Below are 27,751 nucleotides of genomic sequence, written 5' to 3'. Positions count from 1 at the left end.
GTAGATAGTCTTGTCCCTGAATATATATGAAAAATTTCCCTCTCCTCTCCAATTTGGCAAATTTTCCTAATATATATGAAAATTTTTACTACAAATATTTTTGGCATATATTTTAGGCTTTTGTAAAATTTAAAAAATTTTGAAATATTTTTTAAAAATTAAAACTACTATCTATCACCATCACCAATCCCTCCCTCCTCCGCTCCAAACCTCCATCCTCCTTCTTCCTCTCTTTCTTCCCGCTTATCTCTCTTCCTTCTCCCTCTCTCCTCTCCTTCGTTTCCCTTACCCTCCTCTCCTCCCCTATTCTTTCCTGTCACACCCCACCCCTCTCATCTCTCCCCCCTCCTCTAATACATTGCCTCGATAGGTGTGGCATGAAATGGAAGGAGAAGGGAGGAGAGGAGGAAGAAGATGAGAGGAGAAAAGGAAAGAGAGGATGGAGGAAGGAAGGGATGGTGGTGATAGATGAAAGAAGAAAATGATGTAAATTTTTTGTATATTTTTTAATTTTTTTGTATATATTTGAAGTTTTTTTATATATTATATGAATGTAGTGTTTTTGAAATTATTTTTATTTATATATTACTGTACCATTATATATGAAAAACTTATTTTTCAAGAAACGAAGAATCCAAACAGAACCATAGTCGATGCAAGAACTCATAGAGTCAATAGTTGTTAGACAATATTGATTAAGCTCAACTGCTCAAGTAGGACTTTTGTTTTTGTTGCCTTTTTTTTCTTTGAAAAAATCCCTTTAATGGTTATAGCAACCAGCTAAGAGGAGGTGAAACCAAGAAGCAAAAGCAAATTCGACACATCTTTTCGTATATGCATCGTTGGCCTGTTTGGTAGATTTTAGGTACAGTCGATATGATTGTTATATTCCTTTCAAGATTTAATGTACACTTACAAAAATTAGTTTTACTCATGTATTGAATTAATAAGATGAACAAAAATTTACACTAAATTCATGTAACATACACAAAAACAGCAGCAAAATCTCAACTATGCGTGTCCTAATATGGGCGGATGGAGCTCTTATCCGTTTAGAGAACTGAAATGAGAAAAACTGGAATAAGTTATGGAACATATGAAAGCTTCTCGTTTCACAAATTGGGCCATATGTAAGGCGTTGTATAGCTTGGATTATTTTCCTCTGCTTATTGAGAAAATAATAAATAATAAATGTTTCTCTGTTCTTTTAAAGAATAAGGTATTATTACTTGCTCTCCTTAGTCAAAATTCAACAATAACTTGCTTTAAATAAAAATAAAAAACATTGATTTACTTGACTTGGTTTATCAAGTCGAAGACGACATGCTAGATAACAAGTTAAACACAGTAGTATTGCTTACAAAGGTACTGCTGCATCCTGGGATGAAGTCAGTTCACTTCTTCTTTGGAAATGAAGCAAGTCCGCCATGGGAAATAAACAAACATGGATGAGTAACATTTGTACAAAGAAATGGTCTACAGAGTATAGACATCAGTGGAAATTGGTCATCACTTATTTATCCTGCTTTCGTGATTTCTTGTTTCCACCACCCCATGTTTGCCATGCCATTTACAAGAAAAAGCCAGGATTTCATATTGAATACCTGACGAAGAACAGCAAAGCTGCAATACAAACGCATGTTAAAGAGTAGACTGATCGGAATTCAAAAGACAAGGGGACAAACATGCAAGACTCAGAAGGTAAAGGAAAATATAGGATTCTACTGATATCAGATGCACTGAAAAGCTAACATGCGACTGCTGGATCACCAGTCAAGTTTACTTCTCTGTCTCTCTTCCTTCAGTCAAAGATGCTTCTCTTGAGAAAAAGTTTGGTTTAAAAAAGAAGAAATCAGTTACTCTATCAATAAGTTGAATACCTCAGTCTCGATGCTCAGCTGGTGCATCAGGCTGCCTTTCTGGCATAGCATCCCGAAATGCAGGTAGCTCTAAATATGCCTCGAAAATCCTCGCCAGAAGAGGAAACTCATCCTATGAATACAGACGGTTAAAAGTTTAGAGTAATTTAACAACAGAAACAAATCCGCTAATAATGCAGATGAAACCCAGGAAAGATAATTACAAACGTTCTATAACATACAAAACATATTACAAACTAGAAAGTCAGGATCCTTCATAAAACTCAAGGAAAAAGTCAAGCAGCAGCTTGAAGATGCATATTGCTAGAAAGAATCAGCATAACAGCTGCAAAATGAATTTCAAGTAGGTGTTAATTCAGAACTGGAGAAACAGCTGAAAAAATAAGATCATCTTCAAGTTAGTTCCAATCAGAATAGTGCAATTGGCAATTAACCAAAATATAGATCTTTGATAACGCCACAGTAGCAAACAAATATGCCGTTGGTAATCAACTGAAACTAGAAGAGAAAAAGGTAAGTGCTAAGCTAAAATGCCACCCAAAATATAACACATTGAGGAGATTACCATGTCAACCTTGAATCTTCTAATGGCACCATCAATCTGCGGTGCCAGAAATAAATCAGCCTGCAAATAATGGAAAAGAAGATATACTTATCAGAAGCAGCAGAAAAATTACCTCTAATTCTATTTGAGAAGTTATAGCCGTAAAAATTCACTAAGCGTCTATCCTTCAAGAAAGTCTGACATGAACAGACCTTACCAAGTTACGTCCACCTCATTTTCTCCTCCAAGGAACCTAATGCAATATGATTCTCACTGCTGACATCAGATTCATACATCATGTTGAATAATTGGAAGTTATCTAGACATTGAGGGGGACATGCAACACCTAAGTCTTCACTAAATTGAGACCGTAATGCACCTTTCAATGCTACGCTACAGGAATTGTGATGGGAATACTGAGTAGTTTCTAGACCAAAATTGCCTGCACTGATTGGTGTTAGAATTTATTTGTCGTCTCAAACTCGGTCTGATTTCTCAAGTCTTTCATATGCTGCTTTAATTGGCCTAAATATACCAACTTTTCTTAAGTAAAAACCCCATCTACCCTTTAGAAAAATGGGTGGAGACATATATAAACATCAGCTAAATGGGTTATCCCAGACCGAGAATAACATGCAGGGTCCAAGTCACCAAATGCAAAAGAGACGGAACTGAGTGCAAAATAAGTTCACTTGCACAAATCCACCATATTTCTATTTAAGAAGATACCCTGCTAATTTATTTAAGAAGATACATTGCTAATTGTGGAATCTAAACTAAAGATGGTCATATTAGCCACGTAACTTGCTATTAGCACTATCAGAGTAAAAAACAGAAACTTGCATGCATCAATACAGGCAATAAAGTGCAATAAGAAGGAAACAGACCAGAAAAACTTCGTCCCCGGTAGCATACTTTCCAGAATAATCTTTCAACAGCTTCTCAAGAGCTGCCAGTAGAATTCCAGAATCAGGCAATGTGCATGGGAATAGAGATGGTAAATAGCAGCTAATAGAAAGAATGAGACAATTAAGAGTACTTTTACCAAATTTATGCCCAAACATAAAATACAATGATTAACTGAAATAATTCAAGTTCACAAGAATTGTTAGTCAAAGAACTAATTCCTTGATTAGGATCAAAGAAAATATTAGGTCATTTCCTTAACATCCTTGTTACTTTGCCTGATAAAGGAGTAAATTAAAAAAAAGAAACGGAGAAAAAAAGGAACCAGCTATGTTCATCAAGCATTTTGATGTTCTTCAACTAATCAATACTTGGGGGACATATGTCAGAACATTATGCATCTCTTCCTTGTGATGGATGGCAAACCTCGGTATCTGTTGCCTCAGTCCAGGTCAGTCAAATCTCATCCTAAAAGTGTAAATTCCCCCACAACTGTCTTCCCATACTACAATGTGAGTTATGATGAAGAGTTGCAGTGACCAGTCAACTTGAGCACAAATCATAACTCATGCTCCTTGTATTGGACAAAATAATCACTGCATAAGAGCTTGTCTCAAAAAGGAAGACAAGTTGTGGAATCAAAATGAGACTGCACCATAAGACAACTAGTCCTCCTCAAATTGTGAATGATCCAATAAACTTACAATTGAATATTGAACAAAACATGTGAATCACTTGCCTTACACTAATTGTAGTGACATTAAGTTATTTGTGTTGTGTTAGTGAAAATGACAAGGACACTGTTTGCTTAAATGGACAAAATATAGCAGTAACACATAGGAATGCATGACATATCAAAAACTAGTGAGTTATTCTGTCCATGTAAAATGAAGATCAAGGAACTTGGAAACCTATTAGATGAGAGAAAATTGACTTCATTATGATGTCTGATGGAGTTTCGTTTTGCCTAAGCCAACGAGCAAACCACACCAGAATCTGAAAAAAAAAATGATGACCAACCAATTCATCTGAATTGATTATAGTAAGTTGAGAAGGGCCCATTTTTCCAGAGCTGCATTAAGTACCTCAATTACCAACAGCAGAACCAAACCCATTGATTTTATATATATTTTGCGCTCCTCAGTCTCTTAACAACTAATTTCGTGTAACCTTTGTCAGGAAATAGCAGAATAGACACTCTTAAATAGTTGAAGATAAGTTGAGAAGGTATATCTTGGTAAGCCAGAAGGGTGATATAGTGATTCTTCTCAAGTAACAGAATTAGTACTATAATTGTTGTTGCAAAGGAAATTTAAAGGCTTACCAGCAAAGCCTCTTCGAATTTGATCTCGAGCCCAAGCAAAATCTGCATCAGGACCCAATTTTTCTTTCATAAATTTCTGCATAGATAAAGGAAATCAAACATGATTTCTTATGGTTAATATTTGAGACATGCACGAATGACCATATGTCAATGAAAATCCATAGAGCACTTCTTCTTACAAGAATAGATATATTCTGGTAAGGCTGAATACTTGAGCAAACGATATTCGCAGCCTCCACATAAATGACAAACAAGATAGGAAACATGTTAGGATTCAACCATAATGATCAAGAAAACACATACACAAGAATAAGTATTTACACCTTAAACTAGAAAACAACCTCTCATACTTTACATATAGGTAATTTAAGTTTCAACTCCTTTTTTTTTTTTTGGGGAAACAATAAGCTACTCCAACCAAACCAAAAATCTCAAAGCATATACCAGCACCAGCATTGAGTTAAAGGACAACCCTAGCAAACATGAAAAAGTCTCATGAGTGGCAGCTTACGTTTGTATAGACTGTCTATCCCAATTCCATTGACCTTAAAAAAGTTCCACCCTCTCCATATAATAGGTATAATTTGAGCGACCCATCTCAGATCACAAAGTGGGGTCTATATAACTTGAAAAACTATCTCTGTTGCAGGGGAAGTCAACCATAAGATCAACGTAGCTGAACCTTCTAGTTACTTGAACATTAATGGACAAATTTCTCCCAAATGACTTGTGATTACAAGATGAGCCAGGGTAAAACTTTGTATCCATATTCTTAAAATGAACAAGACCACTCCAGGTTAGCAGGGGCAGAAAACAGTCGAAAGGAGTGACATAATGGAACAAGATCTTATGAGTCATAAAATTAGTCATAAGTCAATAATGGTAGAAGAATTCCTACAAGATTAGCATTTGCTTTACAGTGATGAAATAAAGAAAGCAGTGACTAGATAACGAATTCACCAGCAAACATAAGATCATTAACCAGATATATACCAGACTTTTTTTATGCCAAAAATAAAATAAAATAAAATAAAGTCTTTAATATAGTGGTGAATTGGCAAGCAGTATAACCTGAAACTCCTATACCTGGTAGTTGATACCCCTTCGATGAAGATCCTTGGGTAACAAGGGATGCTGAGGAAACTTTTCTTCAAGATACTGCATAGAAAAGGCACACGCTAGCATCAGAACTGGGTATTATACAGCCAACTGGAAGCATAAAATCAAACAAGAAGCCCACCATCAAAATGGCAAAAGAGTCTGCAAGTACTACATCACCATCGACCAGCACCGGCACTAACCCAACAGGGTTAAGCTTCAAAAACTCTGCATTTCCAGTTACACAAAGTATTAGAATTTTTTCCTTTGCACCAGATAAAATTATTGCAGAATAAGCAGAAATCCTTCGATATGATACTAATGGTCTAAAACCACACTAAACAGTCACTTCGTTCCTTGTGTTAGTGCAAAAGAAAACAATAATGCTATCACTGACCCTCCTTAATTAACACCCCCCCCCCAAAAAAAAAAAAAAACCAAACCCGAAAATATGACAGACATACATTCATTACATTTTCTCTGTGTTCCATTCCATAGTTATGAAAATAGCTTAAAAAAGTAAATCGTATATTGAACGAAGTTGATGATCAGATTGTTAAGGAACTGATATTCTTTGAAGCCGGTTATAACAGTACCTTAGCATATTTCCAGGAATAACATAATTAATCACAAAAATTACAGATAGGAGAAGGAGTGGAAGAGGGTGTCTAACCAGGAGTCTGTTGTTCTCCTTTCAGCAAGTTCACTGGCACGTACTCGTACTCTAATCCTGATGCATATACACATTTTTTTTTTATATTCAATTTCAATTAAATATCCACCACATTGATTTTTCGGGAATCAATCAAGAAAAAGGAGGATTATCATTAAAAATCAAATAAAAGCAGCGAAGAAAAAAGGGGGAGAGAGCAATGAGGAGAACCTTTCAAGTTGAGACCGATGCGAACGCGGCAAGAGCAAGAGCTCCGCCAGTAAGAGTAGAGCTTCAGTTTCTTTGACTCCTCTCCGGCCTACAACCCAATTTTTTTTTCCAAAAAAACATATTGATACAAAACTTGGATTAAATTCCAGAAATAAGATAGAGAGAGCAATATGTTACTAACCATGAATGCGATGATAACGATGAAGAAGAAGTTGAAACTTGAAAGTATGGAGTGGACTCAAAACCAAAACCTGACGACAATGAGAATTTATCAGAAACTGAACGGCCGTAATGGTTTTATTGCAAGACCGGTATCCCATGTGTCGCTTCCTACGTCTGCCACGTTAAGTGTGATACTTTATCAGTTTAATGAAGGGTTAATTACATTGACCTCCCCTGAGGTTTGACCAAATAACGAATCAATCCCTGAGATTTGATCAAATAACAAAAAGGTCCCTCAACCTTTAGTCTTTGCTGTTGACTGTTAGGGTTAATTACATTTACCCCCCTAAGATTTGATCAAATAACGAATCGATCCCTAAAATTTAATCAAATAACAGATTCCTCCCCCACACTAACTTCTGTCATTTATATGTAACGGAAATAGCCAAAAGCCAAAAGTATCGATTTTGAGTTTCCAACCTCCTCTTGATTATTAGGTACATCTTCTTTCAATACATATTTTTTTAAAAAAAAAGGCATGTTGATCTTCAATTGTAAGAGTTTAGTAACATATCTTGAATTTTGTTTTTTTTTGTTTGTTTTGTATGAAGACATAGAAATTGATTTAACATGCACGTTTTCAGTCCCAAAATATAGTTGATTTAATGTTATATATTTTAATTGGTTCAAAGACCACTTTGGGTAAAATAATTTTTTTACCGTCCCAAGTAGATAACTCTAAATAATTGAGTGATAAAATTATGCCACCTGCTCTTTGTAAGCAGAACATGACAAAACGAGCAAGATCCATTGAAAAATTGTCAAATAGAATTTCCATCAAATTTCTTTAATTGATCACATGCATCGAATCAGAAATAAGTTTTAAGGGAATCGCACATGCAGTCATGCACGCGTCAGTCCATTGAAATGGGTGCACCCGTTAAGTGGATAGCTTTGGAGTCTTTCTTTCGACCGATTAATGCGAAGATCAATCTCATGACCTTGACTAAAACGGAATCCTATTGGGCCTTTTCGAATACATGATAATTTTCAATTTTTAAACATGTCAAACAAATGAGAACAAACAATTGCTGAAAGATTCAAGTTTACAAGATGAATGAAAAGTTTAAAAATGATGCAGCTATGCTAAGTAAAAACTTCGGTAGACGGACAACTTCCTTGACTAACTAGGTTTCGCATGGATTGCCATTTTTTTTTTCAAAAATTACGTATGTTTTTCGTAAATATTTTTTAATCAAATTTTCACCTCATATATATAAATTTTCATGGGTTTTGTTGTCCAGAATTTTTGTAATAAAATTGTTTTCAGCGAGCCAAAAGATTCTTTTTTTAAAAAATATGTTCATCTTCAGATGTAAGAATTTTATGGAAGTAAATGTTATTGTTGATTACGTCCCATGTTGTTCTTAAATTTTTAATAATCAATTGACTAAGACATTTCTTCACGAAATTTGTGTCTTTAGCTATTATTACTGTTAGTTACTTTAGTTGAATTTTTTTTGCTATGTCTAACACTGCTGTTAAATATTTATATTATAAGCATTTGGCCTATGCCTCTTTAGTGATCATGAACTCAAAGGGAAAATTTTATTTTGGTTCCTTTTGCGAAATTTATGTATGTTGGTATTCAAGGATCAACACAACAAGATTTTCATGGGCATAATATATAGTCAATTAAGTCTACAAATATAATTTACTATAAAATTATTACCCACTTTAATACATCAAATACCATAAATAGTGTGGCTAATTAAATCTTGCTTTGCTATCATGCAATAATAATGGAAAATCAATAAATGCTGAGTTGTACGGACAAATGGAGGAGAATGTTCAAACAGAAAAAAAAAAAAAGTTTCTGAATAGTAGAATATTATTTGATACTATTTACTGCACTTTTTATTTATTTTCAAGTTTTTGAATGTTACGGTATTGTTGAATGTTATTTTTTCCATTTTTAAATTATTATTCACTGAATTAGATGTTCAAATTTATATTATGAGAATAATTTATATAAGTTTGTATACTTTACATAGTAATATACTTAAGACAAGTTATAATAGATTATACATTACAAGTTATAATAGATTATACATTAAATCTGTATTTTATATTGACATTTTTATAAAATTGACTAAATAGTTTATTTTTTTTCGACGATTCCGGTTCAACGAACGGGTACAAAACTAGTTTTCAAATACAATACTACAGTAATATAAAAAAAAATTCAAAAAACAACTTGTAAATACACATAAAAATTTTAAAAAATAAATTTTACAATATTTTCTACCCATCACCATTGCCACCGCCGCTGCCGCTGCCGCCGCCACTGTCACCACTCCCCTCCCTCTTCCTCCTCTCCTCCCTTTTAAAGACTGGAGGTGGAGTGGAAGGGGATGGGTGGAGAAAGAAAGAAATGGAAGAGAGAGAGAGGAGGAGGAAGAGAAAAGGGGTGGTGGTGATAGAGGGTGGCGTTGTAGTTGTGTGTAGTAGTATTAATTTTTGAAAAATACCTTAATTTTAAAAGGTACTCCAAAATATATTTCATAAACATTACAAAAACATCTACTGTAAATTATTTTAAAAACACCCTCAAAAACAGATAATTCAAGCTAAGAGTTTGTTTGGATTGCACATTATTTGTACCTTATTTACACACATTTAGGATTAATCTTTCCTACACTGACAGTGTATACACTATCAGCGTTGGATGATTGACAACTATGCAAAATTTGAATTTGAAATTCAACTTTTGCACATATGTCATGAATCTAACGATGATAGTGTATATACCGTCAGTGTAGGAAAGATTTACTCTTATTTCTTTGCATCATCAACACATTTTTTTATTCATAATTTAAAAGTCCAATTTATAAACACACAGTAATAAGTTTTTTAAGAAATTTTACAAATTTTATAAATTTTGGTATTATTTTCCTCTGTTTCTATCCACTTTTGGACGAAAAAACAAGCTAGCAAGAAATAACTAGACCTCGTTCACGTCCTTTTCCTTCCTATCCTTTCATTTATTTTTTCTTCAAAAAAACTATTCCAAACATTAAAAATTTTATTCCTTCATTTCCTTTCTTTTCTTTTCCCTCCTTTCTTGTTTCCCTCAAAACAAATACAGTTTTAGTACATACCTAGTACTACACTAGTACTCTCTATAGTTGGGTTGAGATTTTTCTTTTCTTTTTTATTCTCTTTAACACTCGGAATTTTTTTTTTAAAAAAATTATACATATTGACTAGGTTGAAGACTTTTCTTTTTTTTTTTCTCTGGTTGAACAAGGAATATATTATGGTCAAATATTTTTTATATTTTATTTTTTAGGTTGACTTACAAAATGAAAGGGAATTTGGGATTGAGGAAAGTTTGAGAGTAAGAAAGTAGAAGAGCTAATCAACTAAATAAAGCTTGAAATTACATATATATCACCCACAATTATAGTATTAATTTAATGAATTAAAACCGATTCAAATTACAAGTTTACAACTAATCCAAAACTCAGTGAGACAAAACCAACATAAAATTCAAATAAACTCATAATTTGGTGGGACTTGGACCCAAGATTTCTGGATCCAAGATCCTCAATCTTGATTTGTGATTGTAGACCGAGACCTTCTCAGCAAACTTTTTTTTTTTTTGAGTTCAAGAGAGATTTACAAAATAGGAAGAAATGTGCAAAATCTAGGGAGTTGGTCAAAATAAGAAGGATTGAACTCTTGCCCATTGGACCAAATCGCTTGTGGCAGTGGATCGTGGGTTAAGTGAATGGACCAATTCTCGACGTTGTTAAATGCTCAAGGTCGAAATAAAGTATTGAGCTTATTGGACCAAAAATGGTTTGTTACTTAAGGATCAGTTTATATCCCAGGCCTCTACTAGATAAACCCTACTAAGTGCTATAGACGGAGTACGACATTCCAGCCCAATCTCTGCAAAATTTGGGCCCCATTTGGCAAATGAGTTTGCTAAGTGTTTGTCTAAAATTTTACTGTAACTTACTAAAGAATTTGTAAACAAAAAAAATTTAGATGGAAAAATTTTTTCTTTTTTTATTATTCATTTTTTTTCTTTTTCCTTTTCTTTCCTCTCCTCTCCTTCTCCGTCATCTCACCACTCGCCGACCACCGATGCCCCAACCTCTGTCGGCAACAGCAGCTGGTTTTTTTTTTTTCTCTTCTCCCTCTCATTTTTCCTCTCCTCCTTCCTCCTCTCTTCTCACCCACCACCTGTCCCCCCCTCCATCCCTCCCTCTCTGTTGCGTGATCTAGTCGCGCGACGGAGAGGGAAAAGGAGGGAAAGGGTGTCCGTCGCAGGTGATCTGGTCATGCGACCAGATTGCGCGACAGAGGGGAGGGGGGAGGGTGGCTGATGAGAGGGGAGGGGAGGAAGAGAAGGAAATGAAGAAGGAGGAGAAAAAAAAAAAAACCTCTGTTGGCCTCGACATTGGAGCCGGAAGAAGTGGCCAACACCGGAACTGGCATCGAAAGAGATGCCAGCCAGTGTTAGGCGACGGCGAAGGTGGTGATGGGTTGAGGTGGAAGAGGAAGAAGGGAAAATTTTTGTGTCTTTGAGTATTTTGCAGTGTGTATTTTAAAAAATTTTACTAGTTTTTTTAGGCTATTGTAGATAATGTTGTTAAAAAAATCTGTAGGAGAAAGCCAAACAGGGCCCAGTTTGAGAAACACAAATGATTACGAGAAAAAAATTTTTTTTTTTTTGAGGGACTAATAATCACAAGATTAAAGCCTCGTTTAGATTGCCATTTTTATGAGTTTTTGTAAAAAAAATATATTATAACGATTTAATATATATGAATTGAAAAAGGTGTTAACAGAAAACAAAAAAACTTTATTGTGGAAAATCGCAATCCAATCAAGGAAGAATACGTGCGAATTAAGCTTCCGAGGATTTGAGAATGTGCAAAGATGTCACCTCAATTTGCAGAGGACAAATTTATAAAAAGTCCCTCTTGTAAAGGATACATATATTCTCACTTTCTCAAGTGTTTTATCATTACATAATTGTTAGTACAAAATTATATGAAAATGGTTCGATTCATGGATTCCAATCTTAGGCATTATTTGGATTAAAGTTTCTCAAACAAAAATTTTTGTATTTTATATAATCACATTTGTTTTATATCACACGTTACTTTACTTTTCAACAGACAATCCAAAAAAACAGCAATCTTAACAGGGCCACTGTCAATTGGGCCTAAAAGAATTAAGACATTCATGCGGTGGTCACCACCACTATTGAGTTGGAGGTATTATTTGCATTGATTGAGAAGCCTACGGAGGTGATAAATGTGATATGGATTTTTTTGTTGCATAAGCTTTGCCTGCGGTTGAGCAATTTTTGCCTTCAATTACCACACAAGTAACCATCATCTCATCATCTGTTTCCCAGAAAACACACACTTCAATCGCTTTAGATACAAGCGTTTTCAGGTTAAACTAATTTCTTTCCCTCGTTTCCATCAAGATGGCAAAATAGTCTATATATAACTTGAAAAACTATCTCTGTTGCAGGGGAAGCCAACCATAAGATCAACGTAGCTGATCCTTCTAGTTACTTGAACATGGGCAAATTTCTCCCAAATGACTTGTGATTACAAGACGAGCCAGGGTAAAACTTTGTATCCAAATTCTTGAAATGAACAACACCACCCCAAGTTAGCAGGGGCAGAAAACAGTCGAAAGGAGTGACATAATGGAACAAGATCTTATGAGTCATAAAATTAGTCATAAGTAAATAAAATGATAGAAGAATTCCCACAAGATTAGCATTTGCTTTACTGTGATGGAATAAAGAAAGCAGTGACTAGATAACGAATTGACCAGCAAACATAAGATCATTAACCAGATATATACCAGACTTTTTTTATGCCAAAAATAAAATAAAGTCTTTAATATAGTGGTGAATTGGCAAGCACTATAACCTGTCACTCCTATACCTGGTAGTTGATACCCCTTCCATGAAGCTCCTTAGGTAACAAGGAATGCTGAGGAAACTTTTCTTCAAGATACTGCATAGAAAAAGCACACGCTAGCATCAGAACTGGGTATTATACAGCCAACTGGATGCATAAAATCAAACAAGAAGCCCACCATCAAGATGGCAAAAGAGTCTGCAAGTACTACATCACCATCGACCAGCACAGGCACAAACCCAACAGGGTTAAGCTTCAAAAACTCTGCATTTCCAGTTGCACAAAGTATTAGATTTTTTTTCTTTGCACCAGATAAAATTATTGCAGAATAAGCAGAAATCCTTCGAAATGATACTAATGGTCTAAAACCACACTAAACATTCACTTCGTTCCTTGTGTTAGTGCACCAGAAAACAATAATGATATCACTGGCCCTCCTTAATTACACCACCACCCCCCCCCCCCCCCCCCCCCCCCCCCAAAAAAAAAGGCAGACATACATTCATTACATTTTCTCTGTGTTCCACCACATAGTTATGCAAATAGGTCCAATAAAAGTGTTGAGCTTATTGGACCAAAAATGGTCTGTTACTTGAGGATCAGTTTATATCCCAGGCCCCTACTAGATAAACATGACTAAGTGCTACAAGCGGAGTATGACATTCCAGCCCAATCTCTGCAAAATTTGGGCCTCGTTTGGCAAATGATTTTTTTAGGTGTTTGTCTAAAATTTTATTATAATTTACTATAAAATTTGTAAAAATAAATAAATTTAAGATTGAAAACTTTTTTTTTCTTTTTCTTTTTCCTTTTATTTCCTCTCCTTTCCTTCTTCCTCACCTCACTACTCGTCGACCGCCAATGCCCGAGCCTCTATTGGTGATAGCAGCAAGCTTTCTTTTTTTTCTCTCTCTCTCCTTTTCTTTCTCTTCTCCCTCTCCCTTTCCCTCTCGTCCTTCCTCCTCCCCTCCCCTCCTTTCCCCTCTCACCCACCACCTCTCTCCCCCCCCATCCCTCCTCCTTTGTTGCGTGATTTGGTCACGCGACGGAGAGGGAAAGAGAGGGAGAGGGCGTCCGCGCAACCAGATCACGTGACGGTGGGGGAGGGGAGAGGGTGGCTGGTCAGAGGGGAAGGGAGGAGGAGAGGGAAAGGAAGAAAGAGGAAAAAGAGGAAAAAAAACCTTTGTTGGCCTCGGCGTCTGTACCAATGCCGAAAGAGGTGGCCAGCGCCGGAACCGGCATCGAAAGAGATGCCAGCCGGTGTTGGGCGATGGCGAAAATGGTGATGGGTTGAGGTGGGAGAGGAAGAAGGGAAATTTTTTGTGTCTTTGAGTATTTTGAAGTATGTATTTTAAAAAAATTTACTAGTTTTTTAAAGTTATTGTAGATAAAGTTATTAAAAAAAATCTATAGGAGAAAGCCAAACAGGGCTCAGTTTGAGAAATACAAATGATTACGAGAAATTTTTTTTTTTTTTTTTTGAGGAACTAATAATCACAAGATCAAAGCCTCGTTTAGATTGCTATTTTTATGGGTTTTTGTAGAAAAATATACTGTAATGATTTAATATATATGAATTAAAAAGGTAATTGAAAAAGGCGTTAACAGAAACATAAAAACTTTATTGTGGAAAATCGCAATGCAATCAAGAAAGAATCTGTGCGAATTAAGCGTCCGAGGATTTGAGAACATGCAAAGATGTCACCTCAATTTGCAGAGGACATTAATTTATAAAAAGTCCCTCTTGTAAAGGATACATATATTCTCATTTTATCAAGTGTTTTATCATTACATAATTGTTAGTACAAAATTATATGAAAATGTTCGATTCATGGATTCCAATCTTAGGCCTTATTTGGATTAAAGTTTTTCAAGCAAAAATTTTTATATTTTATATAATCACATTTGCTTTATCTTAACAGACAATCCAAAAAAAAAAAACAGCAATCTTAACAGGGCCACTGTCAATTGGGCCTAAAAGAATTAAGACATTCATGTGGTGGTCACCACCACTATTGAGTTGGAGGTATTACTTGTATTGATTGAGAAGCCTACGGAGGTGATAAATGAGATATGGATTTTTTCGCATAAGCTTTGCCTACGGTTGAGAAATTTTTGCCTTCAATTACCACACAAGTAACCATCATCTCATCATCGTTTCCAGAAAACATACACTTCAATCGCTTTAGATACAAGCATTTTCAGGTTAAACGAATTTCTTTCCCTCGTCTCCATCAGACGCATTCAGTTGCATATATGCCACAAACTAACTTGACAATATACTGCATTATCGTGGCCTGCCAGATTATTTTTCCTGAATACAATAAAATGCTTTCAAGAACACTGGTACAAAAATCATCAAAGCTAGCCTGCCGTGGCCATTGTCCTATCCACCTAAAATCAAACCGAGCTGGGAAATAAAGAAGTTGTTCCACTGCTGCTTCGCATCGATCAACGCAAAAATCTTCCAACAGTTCTCATTTTAATTTTTAGAATAATTTGAAGTTTAGAGAAGAAGATGGTAACAAGTGTTTGCTCCTTTTTCTTAATTTCTGTAGGTAACAAGTGCTATTTCCTTCGTTCTAAATAAGAAAACTCTCACTTTTTATTTTCTTTTTCGACCAGAAATGCTTTTTTTTCTCAAGGGTTCTTTTTTGCTTTTCTCAGTTAGCTTTATAAAAGCTAACAAGTGTTACTCAGAAGCAAACAAAGATGTACGATGTTATGATGACACAGAAGAACAATTGACCCCTGTGCATATGTGGAGCGAATGCTTCCAACTGTCAAAGCAAAGGTAGAACATGTTTCTTTAGTAGTTGTCTTCATAGTTTTCCACAGTAATTTGGGTCCCCGTCGTAGACACTGAAAGGAATATAAAGATGGTTGATGACAACTAAAAGCAAGTTGCAATGTATGAAATTAGAGTCATATTTTGGTGACAGCAACTAAATTACTCAACAAATTTCTAGTCCTAAAAGTATGCCTCAGTTATTAATTTCCCTTAATCAAGTCTCCGATTTTGCAATTACCCTCATTGGAAATTCGTTAAACAAACTCAACGAAGAAAATGGCTGGCCTGGCCTAAGAAAAGATGTACTCGTAAATAGCATAATGAAAGCACTTTTCCATTCATGGCAGCGATGTCACATTAGAACTTAGCAAGTACAACCTGCTGGCATGCCTAAGGGCCTCTCAAAACTTTCTCTGTTTGTCATCCACCATTACTATTTTGATTGATGCTTGTTGAAGCACTCTGGCCTTTCATCCCTTATCTCATAAATGCACATTTTTTTGGGAATAACATCCTTACTGTCAAAAGAATTTACTGTGACAATCAGCAAAGTTTTTTTTTTTTCCAAAAAAAGTAACAATCTTCAAGCTAGTTATACACGAATGCTATATCTTACAAAATGAGCATTGATTCAAAACAATTTTGGCATGCAACTATGCATTGCATATTTGCATTACTTCTTGTAAGTCTCAAATTTTGGATGTCTGTCACTGTGATTACAATTGGTTGACACTTGATGAAATGCCTTGGACTTTCATCCCTTGTTCTAATTGACTGGCAGATACAGAGAAGTGACCTTGTTAATTATTCTCTGGAGTTATTATGATTTGTGTTAATTAAGAGAATTAATTTCTTCACATAATCTCCAATAATCTTATTACTAGAACGTTGCCAAATGTGCAAGTTTATAGTAGGGTGTACTCAACAACTTGCCGAGATATTTGTGAGTCATTCTTTACAGATTAGGCAAGCATTAGATGTATCACCTCATCCGCAACCATTTTACTGCCTATATGGGATTCACATTCAGTAATTTTGACTTCTCAAATCTGGGCTAAATTTTCTAATTTCTACTGCTTCAGTCAATATAATTGTCACCAATTGGATGAACAACGGTTCTTTGTAGGTCTCCCTTATATTGCTTTCAGACCGATATTTTACTCTTAAGTGGGTCTAAATTAGTTGGGTGTGTGTGTTCTTTTCGTTTCGAAAAAAAAAGAAGAAAGTCAATATAATTGTTTATTTTCTTCCTTCAATTTTGATATATGTATTGTGCTAGACAATCTGTGGTCATTTTCGGATCTGGCACAGACTTTATATTTTGTGCTGTTGCTTTGGCTTTTGTAGTTAAACTAGGCTTGGTGCCCCGCGGGGTTCCGCGGGGTGCCCATTATTAACTGTCTTAAGCTAATGTAAGATTTATTTAATAACATAAATTTAGAGTATTTTATATGATAATGGAGTTGGAATAGTGGATAGAGAAGTGATATATTGGATTGATTTATTTATAAATAGATATAGTAAAATTGATATGATTTGTATTGTGTTTTTTAAAATTAATATGATCTGTATTGTGTTTTTTAAAATTAATATGATATAAAGATTTGATGGATAATATTGGTTTCAAAAAATTTTGTTTTTTAATTTTAATTTAGTGATAAGTAAATATTATTTAAATTAATGGAATATATATTAATTTTTTAAAGTTCATATGATGGAAAATTAGGTGGAGAATTACATTGAGAGTGTTATAATTTATTGTACTTTGGGCATAGGTAGTTTATGTATTTTAGGATGATAATATTTTCATAAATTGGATAGCTAGGATGAGAAAGTGTGCATTGTTGCAGTGGAAAAGTGTATGGAAAGGATATAAAAGAATAGGAAGTTTGTTAAAAAATAAATGGATAATAGATATTTTTTTGACCAAATTTGATATAGTTTGGGTGTTGTGTGATGAGATAAATTAATAATTTGGAATAATTTGATACTATATCTTGGTAAAATATGTTTTATTCATTAAGTAGGTTTTTTCGATAAGTAAAGATGATATTGATTTAGTTATGAATGGATGTGATTGAAATATATGGAAGCTGTATTTTTTTAATTAATAGAATCTGAATAGGTAAAGGATAATATTAATTTTGAGAGCTGAGAGATTTTATATTAATAGTTTAGTAATAAATGGATATTATTGAAAGTAAGGTGATGTGTATAAATTTTGTTTTATAAGAAATAGAAATGATTGCACATGAAAATTATAGAGTCTAATCATTGTAATTTATAGTAGAATTTTTAAATATTTATTGTTTGATGTTTATGCGACTTATTTTATGGTACTCAAAGTTGTAGTGAATTTTGTATTAATATATATATAGGTATACGATATATTTTGTAATATGTGTGCATATATATATATATATATATGCGCGTGTGTGTTTAGTATTTTATTTAGGAGATATGATGGTTTAATTTTTTATCGTTTATATTTTTTGTGGTTTTGTTTGTTTGTTATATTTTTATTATTTATTTATTTATATATGTGTATATATATATGTGTGTGTGTATGTATATTTAATATTTTATTTGAGTTTGTATGATTGTTTAATATTGTTTTAGCGTGTCTATCTTTTCTAGTTTTGTTTGTTTGTTATATTTGTGGTGTTCCTATTTGTCTTGTGATTCATGTGTCAATATGATAATTTTTTTTTTAGTTGCATCATGTATATTTTTGCTATATATATAGGGGTGCGGTTTTAAGTATTTGTGTATAAATTTCTGGTAGTTTGGTTATCTTTGTTATAGTTTTAGAGAAAAGTTTGTCTTTTTTATTTTGGTTTTCAGTGGTATATTTTTGAATTTTGAAAATTTTGAAATATTATCGAAGTAACATTTTTGAAATAGAGGGAAATTATCCTGTATTTTTTAAAACAATTAGTCGTATTAATGCAAGCAAATACAAAGCGGCACAATTGATTTATATTTATTAGATGCACAAAAAATTTAATATTTGCATTAATTTTTTGAAAATTAATAAGATTCCAAAATCTAAAGATAACACAATTTCGAAGAGTTCGTTATTTCATTGATATCGAAAATTAATAATGCTTGATTGAATAGCATACATGAATAAATATCTATTTAATGATGAAGTAATTTATTTATTGATTAATCAATATCTTACTTTAAATCAACGAATAGCACATGGACTTATGCGTAAGGGAAATTTAAATTACAATTAGCTGACTCGAATAACACTCATTATCTGTTAATATGAAGTAGCATAGCGTAATACATAGAATTTGTATTGTTTTGTATATATTAGATGCACACAGAATTTTTATCGATTCGCATATTTTTTAGAAAATCAATATCTTTGTTAATATATATATTTTGGGGAAAGTTAATAAATATAAAAGAGCAGAGGAAAATATATTTTGAAGAAAGACACGTTAATACAAAGTTAGGAAATTGAGATTTTTGTGAGAATTATATTTTGAAAGGAAGTTATATGTTGAAGGAAGTTAATAAATGAAATCGATAAATTAATATTTTTGTTAATAAAGTCAGATAACAATTGCAGCAGTGGAAGATGCGCAAGAAAAAAAGGACGAAATCGATTGCAAAATTAAGTTAGACAACAATTGCAGCAGTGGAAGATGCAGAAGAAACAAAAGGACAAAATTGGCCACAAAATTACAAAGAAACCAGGACAAGGGCACAATCGGAAGAAGGGAACAAAAGCAGAAATGAGGAAAAGCGCACCAGGAACCAAAGCCGTTGCATGGAGCCTGCCAAAAGACCAAAAAGGACGAAATGAGCCGCAAAATCACAGCGAAACCGACACAATCAACTGTAGATGAAGCTTCCGCGCTTTATGTAGTTTAGGATAGGATATAGTCAGCTACACTTTTCAAGTTTTTTTTTCGCAATGATAATTTATCATAACATTTTTATAACTTAATATATTGTAATTTAAGGGGGGAGAGCCTCCGAAGGCGTATGAATTAACGGTGACATTTTTCAGGTCACATGAATTAAGTGAAATGACAACAACAAAACAGCGTAGTACATGGCTAAAGTCAGGACACTGTTTGCTTTGGCATGAATCCATTATCTAGTAGGTGTAGAATACCTTAAGCAAACTAGTTATACCGAACTCAATTAATGAGGACCTTGAATCTTTCCACAAGTTTCTACAGAAATGTCACCAAAAAGGACATCCATTTTTAAGGAAATTGAAATTATGAGTGGTGAGAGATTTTTATGGTATTGTGGTTTCAGTTTCTCCAAAATCCCTTCATCTTTAATGAAAGAGACAAAGTTGAATGTTGACATATTTGGCTTCTCCAGTGAAAGCTTGTATAATTACGGCTGCTGGTGATCCTGCACCGTTAAGAAGCTCTAAGCAAAGCTGAGAAGTGGTGAAGAATTAGGCTCTTCTTCACTACAGGGACGCTTTTCTCTTCTTTCCCTGAAAATGAATGGAAGTCCAGCCAAAGAACCTCTTCTTTCCAGTAAAGAAGATGAATTGGGATGTCTCAAGAAGACATCTTTATTGATATCATCAGCCAGATGGATTATTAAAGGTGCTATCTTGATCATTTTCATAGCCTGGGCAACATTTATATTTCTGTATCCATTGGAAGCCGTGAGTGACTGGTCTAGGAAATGGAGCAATGTTACGGCAGGATCCTTGTTTGGACATACTGGTAAGTTGGCTACTTAAGCCTTTGTTTCTTTCTCATAATTGTCATCATAATCTTGGAAAGACTTCAAAATGATCTCCCGATGTCAATGTTTTGCAGGAAGTACTTTCCTTCTGTTTGGTGTCCCTATTCTGATCATTGCATTTCTAGCCATTGCGTACCTTATAATCTCTGGGGAGGAGGAATTTCCCGAGTTCAAGTACATTTTTATGGCTTTTTTTGTTTTGCTTTCCGCCATTATGATCCTATGTGCTCATGAATTTCGCAAAATTCAACTGAGTAACTTGCGGTTGGAAAACTGTCTATGCAGGAAGAAGGTTTCTAAGATTCCACGTTTCAGCTTATGGACATTTCCTGTGCTTGTTGATGGCCCTTTTGGGGTTGTATCAGCAGCAGAGATGATTGGGATCCTTCTCTTCTCTTTGTACATCATCTGGGCTGTTTCTGTTTTTACGATGAGAAATTACGACTTATTGTCCTCGTTTGAATCACAAGGCTTTCCATCGAAAGATAAGCTGTATGATCCAATTACGATTGTGTTTGTTAACCATTTGATAGTATCTAGCTATGAGTGGTTTCTTTACCAGTTGACAAGTATGAGATTGCTTTCGTCCCACAATTTCCTTATCATTTCTTCATGTCGTTTCGTTTGCAAGGTTGTTACCGTAACTGAGTGACATATGCTGATTCTGAATTCCGGGACAAGTTTTCTTTTTGCCAATCGAAATGTGAATCTGTTTTCTTGACCAGTTACCCTCTGCTAATTTGTGCTATTTTAGTGCTTTGATGCTAGAACTCACGGGCCTTCGCTTCGGATTAATTGGACAAATGTGCTTGGCATTTCTGTTCTTGCCAGTCGCAAGGGGGTCAGTTCTTCTTCGATATATCCATATCCCTTTCGAGCATGCAACCAGATACCATGTTTGGCTAGGACACCTCACAATGTTGCTTTTTACTCTCCATGGCCTCTTCTATGTAGTTGGCTGGAAGATGCAGGGGCGTCTCGCAGAAGAAGTGAGTTCTATGGCAATATATTCCATGCATTTATCCCTCCAATCTCCCTAAAAGAAACCTATAAGCTAATGCATTTCCACGTTTGTATTGCGCAAAATGTTGTTTGATATCAACTGGAATAAAGGATATCTGCAACTGTACTAATATTGTAGAGTCTCAGCAATCAGCTTGAGATCAACCAACCTTGAATCAATTGATTCTGTATTCTTACAGTTAATCTTGATGTGTTGACTTACTACCTTGATAGAAATTGGACAAGCAAATGATAGTGAAAAGATAAAGAAACGAAGTACCACTTTGTTGAAACAATGCGAACAATTTCTCTAGTGAATGCAGGTATATTATCTGTAGGAAGATGTCTTCGTGATATCAATAAAATTAGATAACACATCCTTACTATCTGGTCCGAGCAGTAGATGTTTTCCTGGCTCTCTTAGTTATTTCGTGGTTCTCATCCAATCTAGTGAACAACAAGATAATCATCTAAAAATATTCTAGTACACAAATGCCTGCGAGTATATTTATGAGACAGTTCTACAATGGTTAGACTTATTGAGGAAAATGAAGGCTATACAGGAAAAGAGAAAAGAAATACAAAAAAAATTTTTGAAACCTATAATTTCCTGATGTGCAGCTAAGGCAATGGAGAAATATAGGCATTTCCAATTTTCCTGGAGTTATCAGCCTTTTAGCTGGCTTGTTAATGTGGGTGACATCACTTCCTGGAGTGAGGAGATGGAATTTTGAACTATTTTTCTACACGCACCAACTGTATGTGGTCTTCGTCGTCTTCTTGGCCATGCATGTTGGTGATTTCCTCTTCAGCATGGCTGCTGCTGGAATCTTCCTTTTCATGCTTGATCGTTTTCTAAGGTTCTGTCAGTCGCGCAGAACAGTAGACATACTCTCAGCCACATGCTTTCCATGTGGTACAGTGGAACTAGTCCTCTCAAAACCTGCAAGTAATGACATTTCTCCTTGTATCCTCCTATTTACTATTTGATGTTTTGCAAGTCTTTAACTTAGTGTAAATTTCTTCGATGTAGATCTGCAATATAATGCACTCGGTTGGGTTTTTCTTCAAGTTCGTGACCTATCCTGGCTGCAGTGGCATCCTTTCAGCGTCTCCTCCAGTCCCTTGGATGGTAAACATCATCTTGCAGTTCTTATTAAGGTTCTTGGGGGATGGACTAATAAACTAAAGGAGCATATCTTAAGTATTTCTAAGGATGGACCTGATAAGCAGCAACGCTTGCAGCCTCAGTCCAGGATATCTGCCTCAGTAGAAGGGCCATATGGGCATGAATCGCCATACCACCTTACGTAATTATTCTTCTGACTCTTGTTCTCAGAAATGTGACATCAGAGGTTGTTTGCAGATTAGGAGCATATAAGATAAAGGGATGTTGATTATTCTACTGCACCAAAAGCAAGCAAAAAGAGTATCCATAAATATCACCTTGATATATGGCTTATTGCAACAACCTTAGGCTTCATGAATCAAGAAATTGCACGATTTATTTAAAATACTTACTTATATGGTTGAATTAATATTCATTTGGCCAGAGTAACAAAGCTGTTCACACTGAAAGAGAATAATTCAAAGCTGTTCTGCCAAAATCTTCTTGATCATTCTCAAAAAATCAAATGCATGCGTTTTATGGACTTTGCCTGTTATGTACTTCAATGGATATCTATGAAGCATTTAACTGAGTCATATTTCATCTTCTAGGTATGAAAACCTCATTTTGGTAGCAGGTGGAATTGGAATTTCCCCATTCCTGGCCATCTTAAGTGACGTCCTGCACCACATAAAGGAGGGAAAACCATGTCTGCCGAAAAACATTTTGATAGTTTGGGCTGTGAAAAAATCAGATGAACTTCCACTTTTTCAGACAGTTGACATGGAGTCCATTTGTCCATTCTTTTCTGAAGCACTTAATCTTGAGGTTCAGACCTATGTTACTCGAGAATCAGAACCTCCATTGGTAGGTGCATTTTACTTTCTTGAATGGACTCTGATGCTCAACATCATTCTGTCAAATGCTGATGTTTGGCATTTTTTTCGATTCAGGAAGAGGGCGAAATTTACGAGCCTCCCAATTTTTGTGCCTTCCACCATTCAAAGAAAAGTGGAATGTCTGTTTTGGTAGGCACTGGCAGCATCATATGGCCTGGGATGTACGTCATCGTCTCTACAATTGGCTTAGCTGTTCTTGTTGGCTTGCTAAATGTGTTTTACATAAATCCCTTTAATATAACTTGCTGGTGGTACAAGGGGCTTCTGCTCGTAGCTTGCATGATTGCAAGCGTCCTCCTATTTGGTGGTCTTGTGATTGTCTTATGGCATCTCCGGGATAGACAAACTTCAGTAGAGGAGCAAACCAAGGATGCTGGGAAGATTGGCAGTGTTCAGCAGAATGGTCATGCAACGCATAAAAATGTTGGCCAGGAAAAATATGTTAGTTCCATTCTCTACGGTCAAAGACCAGATTTTGGAGGTATGATCCTATAAGTCTGCATCATAATGATTCCAACAGCAGGATCTAGAGGATCAAGATCACCCCAGAAAGAAAATTTATCACCACAAAAATATATCTCCCTACTTATCTAATTTGTAAAACCAAAAGGGCTTTCTGTAATTCTGATCAACTCTCTGACCTTTCGCTTTTTGCTGCAGAAATTTTTGGATCAATTTCAGAAAGCTGGGGAAGTGTGGATATTGGTGTGATTGTTTGTGGACCTTCAACTCTTCAGACAAGTGTTGCTAGGGAATGTAGAACTAAGAATTTGAAGAGAAGAAAGAATGAGCCAATATTCCATTTCAACAGCCACAGCTTCGACCTCTAGTCACCATCCCGTGCATACTGTATAAATTTTCTGTAGCTGTATGATGTATAGGAAGAATAAGTCCTTTCGTAGGGACTTAATTATTAGCTTCTTGATTGCACATTACGGATATATAAATAGATGCATGTATGTCTGAGTATGAAGATTATGTAGCTAAACTATTACCCCTACAGGGATTATAAATAGATGCATGTATACTTGAGTATGACGATTATGTAGCTAAACTATTACCCCTACAGGGATTATATTGTTGTTCTAAATTAGTTCGTTTAACCAAGTTAGCACTCATTGTTTCTGTCCTAAGTGATAACTTTTAGTTTCTGCTTTAGAAATCAGAACAATCAAGATATACAAGTCCAAGTTGGAAGATTGCAGGACTGCAGAAATTCCAATGTTAATAACCCTAGTCAAAAACCATTTGCTGATAGTTGAGGTTACCTTGCACTTCGAGTTTTCAGCTTTCCTGGAAAAATATCATGCTCTTATGAGTCTGTGACCAGTTCAACTAAGAAATCAAACTGCTCAACCTAAAAGAAACAATACCAACTCAACCCATCTCTAAAACGCGAAGCTTATCTAAAATCCCATGCAAAGCCCAAACTGAAGTCTTTATTGCATATTAGAGCAAGCTTCAACCATATTTTTTTTCCCTTTTAAGAGTAATCCCTGGCAATTGGAAAGCTAGAAGCAAGTTTTCCTACAGCAAAAGCTTTCCCTTGGGTTCCAAGATTGACCCGCCCAAGTTGTGCAGTATCAGACAAGAACTCAACGCATATGAAATAGTTTGCCTGGACACTATTGAGATATGCCAACTTTTCCTACAGATTTTATTAGATTAAGTTTGATAACAGAATCATTCAATTGGTAGAAGAATAAGTCTTATTGTTAGGATCAAATATTTTAGCTAAGATTTGCTAGGTAGAAGATCATGTTATCAAGTAGTTTTTGTTGAGATTTTCTAGAGAATTGTTAGCTAAAATTATTTTAGTTTGTTTCTTTGTAAGCACTATAAATAGGGTGTTGATGAATGAAGAAATTAAGTTCCTTTTTCAGCCCTCAATATAGTCTTGATATCTTTGTTTATGCTTCAAAAACCAACAAAGTGGTATCAAGAGCCTAAATCTTAAGGGCCTGTTTCTTTGAGAGTGAGTGAACTTGGTGAGAAACCCTTTTCACTATAAAATTATACACTTAAGCCTTCAACATCAAAATGCCAGGAAATAACTTCTTGTCCAATCCTCCAAATTTTACTGGTGAAAACTACCAAATCTGGGTTGTCAAAATGAAGTCCTATTTGGATGCTAATGATCTTTGGGATGTGGTAGAGACAGATCCTGTTCCTGAATTATCGGAAGATCCAACTATTGCAGAAATGAGAGCCCATAGAGATGCAGTCAAAAGGAGATCAAAAGCCATGACGTGCATTCATTCAGCAGTTTCTGATGCAGTATTCACAAAAATTATGACTTGTGAAACTGCAAAGGAAGCTTGGGATACTCTCAAAGTGGCTTTTCAAGGCAATGACAGAACAAGACAAATGCAGGTTTTGAACCTTAGGAGAGAGTTTGAGCTCCTTAGGATGAAAGACACAGAAAACATCAAAGAGTACTCTGACAAACTCTTAGATGTTGTGAATAAAATCAGATTGATTGGAGAACAATTACCATATAGCAGAGTTATAGAGAAAGTCTTGGTGAGCTTACCTGAAAGGTTTGAGACCAAGATTTCCTCCCTTGAAGATTCAAGGGATTTGTCTCAAATCACTTTGCCATAACTAATCAATGCATTACAAGCACAAGAGTAGAGAAGAGCTATCCGAAAGGAGGAAGCAGTAGAAGGTGCTTTTCAGGTGAAAGACAAAATTCAAAATCAACAAGGTGGCAAAGAAAAGAAACAGCAATGGAACAAGAAGAGCAAGAAAGAATGTGAGTCTAGCAGAGATGAAGGAAGAAGAGGAAAATTTCCTCAATGTCCACATTGCAAAAAGACTTCACATCTGCAACAATATTGTTGGTGGAGACCTGACGTCCAATGTAGGTCATGCAATCAGAAGGGACACGTCGAAAAGGTATGCAAAAATAACAGAAGAGACCAACATGCTCAAGTAGCTGACCAACAAGAGGAGGAGCAATTATTTGTGGCCACTTGCTTTGCAAGCAAGATCTCCAGTGAAGCTTGGCTAATTGATAGTGGCTGTACTCATCACATGGCATATGATGAGTCCATATTCAAGGAATTGGATAAATCATATATTTCCAAAGTTAAAATTGGAAATGGAGATTGTATTGGGGTGAAAGGCAAAGGTAATGTGGTTATTGATTATGGTTCAGATACTAAAATAATTTATGATGTTTTATATGTACCTGAAATTAATCAAAACCTGTTGAGTGTTGGACAATTGCTTGAGAAAAATTATTCTGTTGTCTTCAAAATAGGAGCTGCGTCATTTATGATCAAAATGGAGGTGAACTTTTTTCAGTAAAAATGAATGGAAAAAGTTTTTCTCTAAGTTGGTTGAAAGCAGGTTCAAGTGCATACCCAAGTTTAGTGGATCAATCTGAATTATGGCATAAACGATTGGGCCACTATCACTATTTTGCACTTAACTACATGCATAAGAATAGTCTTGTGCAGGACTTGCCTTTTATAGAAGATAAAGGTGGAGTTTGTGAAGTTTGTCAGTTGGGAAAACAAAGCAGATTGTCATTTCCTCACAACAAATCTTGGAGAGCTTCAGAAAGGCTTCAACTTGTTCACACAGATGTATGTGGTCCAATGAGAACTTCTTCATTAAATGGCAGCAGGTATTTCATAGTTTTCATTGATGACTTCAGTAGATATTGTTGGGTCTATTTCATGAAACAAAAATCAGAGGTTGATGCTATTTTTTTGAAGTTTAAAAATTGGATTGAAAATCAAAGTGGCAAGATGATTAAAGTGATTCGATCAGATAATGGAACAGAATATACTTCTAATCAGTTCAACAAGTTTTGTGAAGATGCAGGAATTGAACATCAATTAACTGTCACTTACACTCCACAACAAAATGGAGTAAGTGAAAGAAAGAACAGGACAATCATGGAGATGGCCAGGTGTTTGTTGTTTGAGAAAAAATTGCCAAAGAAGTTTTGGGCAGAAGCTGTCAATACTGCAGTGTATCTTTTAAACAGGTTGTCTACAAAATTATTGAATGGTAGAACCTCGTTTGAAACTTGGTTTGGATATAAACCTTCAGTACAAAACTTGAAGGTGTTCGGCTCCATTTGCTACACACATATTCCTGATGTAAAGAGAGGCAAGCTTGACGAAAAGGCAGAAGTTGGGATTCTAATTGGCTATTGCAGCAGTACCAAAGGTTATAAAGTTTATCAACCTTTGACTGCAAAAGTGATAGTCAGTAGAGACATCCATTTTGATGAATACGCAACATGGGACTGGATCAATTCCAAAGTTGAACATTTCAAGGGATTAGAATCTAAAGAATTGCAGGAGGAGAATATTGATGAATCAATAGATCATATTCCAGTTAGAAGTACCAAATTACTCTCTGACATTTATAACAAATGTAATGTTGCAGTTCTTGAACCTGCAGATTATGAAGAAGCTGCCAAAGACTTGAAGTGGATCGAG

The 27,751-nt window shown here is 35.1% G+C and overlaps 3 protein-coding genes across 6 annotated transcripts; 2 read left to right on the top strand and 1 right to left on the bottom strand.

The window, feature by feature from the left end:
• Positions 1–1,289: 1,289 nt before the first annotated feature.
• Positions 1,290–14,014, bottom strand: LOC113727920 (glutathione S-transferase zeta class-like). 4 transcript variants are annotated; one of them, XM_027252327.2, is made up of 11 exons: positions 6,817–6,961; positions 6,636–6,723; positions 6,426–6,482; positions 5,895–5,980; positions 5,741–5,812; positions 4,834–4,887; positions 4,655–4,730; positions 3,312–3,373; positions 2,446–2,505; positions 1,881–1,992; positions 1,290–1,623 (listed from the first exon to the last, which is right to left on the bottom strand). In XM_027252327.2, the coding sequence occupies exons 1-10, from the start codon at positions 6,817–6,819 to the stop codon at positions 1,882–1,884; spliced, it is 669 nt and encodes a 222-aa protein (XP_027108128.1). In that variant the 5' UTR covers positions 6,820–6,961; the 3' UTR covers positions 1,290–1,623; position 1,881. The 4 variants fall into 4 exon arrangements, with proteins under 4 accessions (XP_027108128.1, XP_071937153.1, XP_071937154.1 ...); XM_072081051.1 differs by having other exon boundaries at positions 1,527–1,799; XM_072081052.1 differs by lacking the exon at positions 4,834–4,887.
• Positions 14,015–19,933: 5,919 nt separating this feature from the next.
• On the top strand, positions 19,934–24,329 carry LOC113727916 (ferric reduction oxidase 6). Its single transcript, XM_027252322.2, has 9 exons — positions 19,934–20,260; positions 20,357–20,456; positions 20,568–20,774; positions 21,037–21,271; positions 21,906–22,233; positions 22,318–22,594; positions 23,004–23,259; positions 23,346–23,772; positions 23,952–24,329. Exons 1-9 carry the CDS (start codon positions 20,029–20,031, stop codon positions 24,119–24,121), a joined length of 2,232 nt encoding a protein of 743 aa, XP_027108123.1. The 5' UTR covers positions 19,934–20,028; the 3' UTR covers positions 24,122–24,329.
• A 1,002-nt stretch (positions 24,330–25,331) lies between these two features.
• Positions 25,332–26,900, top strand: LOC140036462 (uncharacterized). The gene is made up of 3 exons (XM_072077890.1): positions 25,332–25,814; positions 25,926–26,585; positions 26,772–26,900. Exons 1-3 carry the CDS (start codon positions 25,332–25,334, stop codon positions 26,898–26,900), a joined length of 1,272 nt encoding a protein of 423 aa, XP_071933991.1.
• The last annotated feature ends 851 nt before the right edge of the window (positions 26,901–27,751 follow it).

Source organism: Coffea arabica, chromosome 2e (assembly GCF_036785885.1).
Source record: "Coffea arabica cultivar ET-39 chromosome 2e, Coffea Arabica ET-39 HiFi, whole genome shotgun sequence".
Classification (NCBI taxonomy): Eukaryota; Viridiplantae; Streptophyta; class Magnoliopsida; order Gentianales; family Rubiaceae; genus Coffea; species Coffea arabica.
This window is presented reverse-complemented; position numbering and strand designations above follow the sequence as displayed.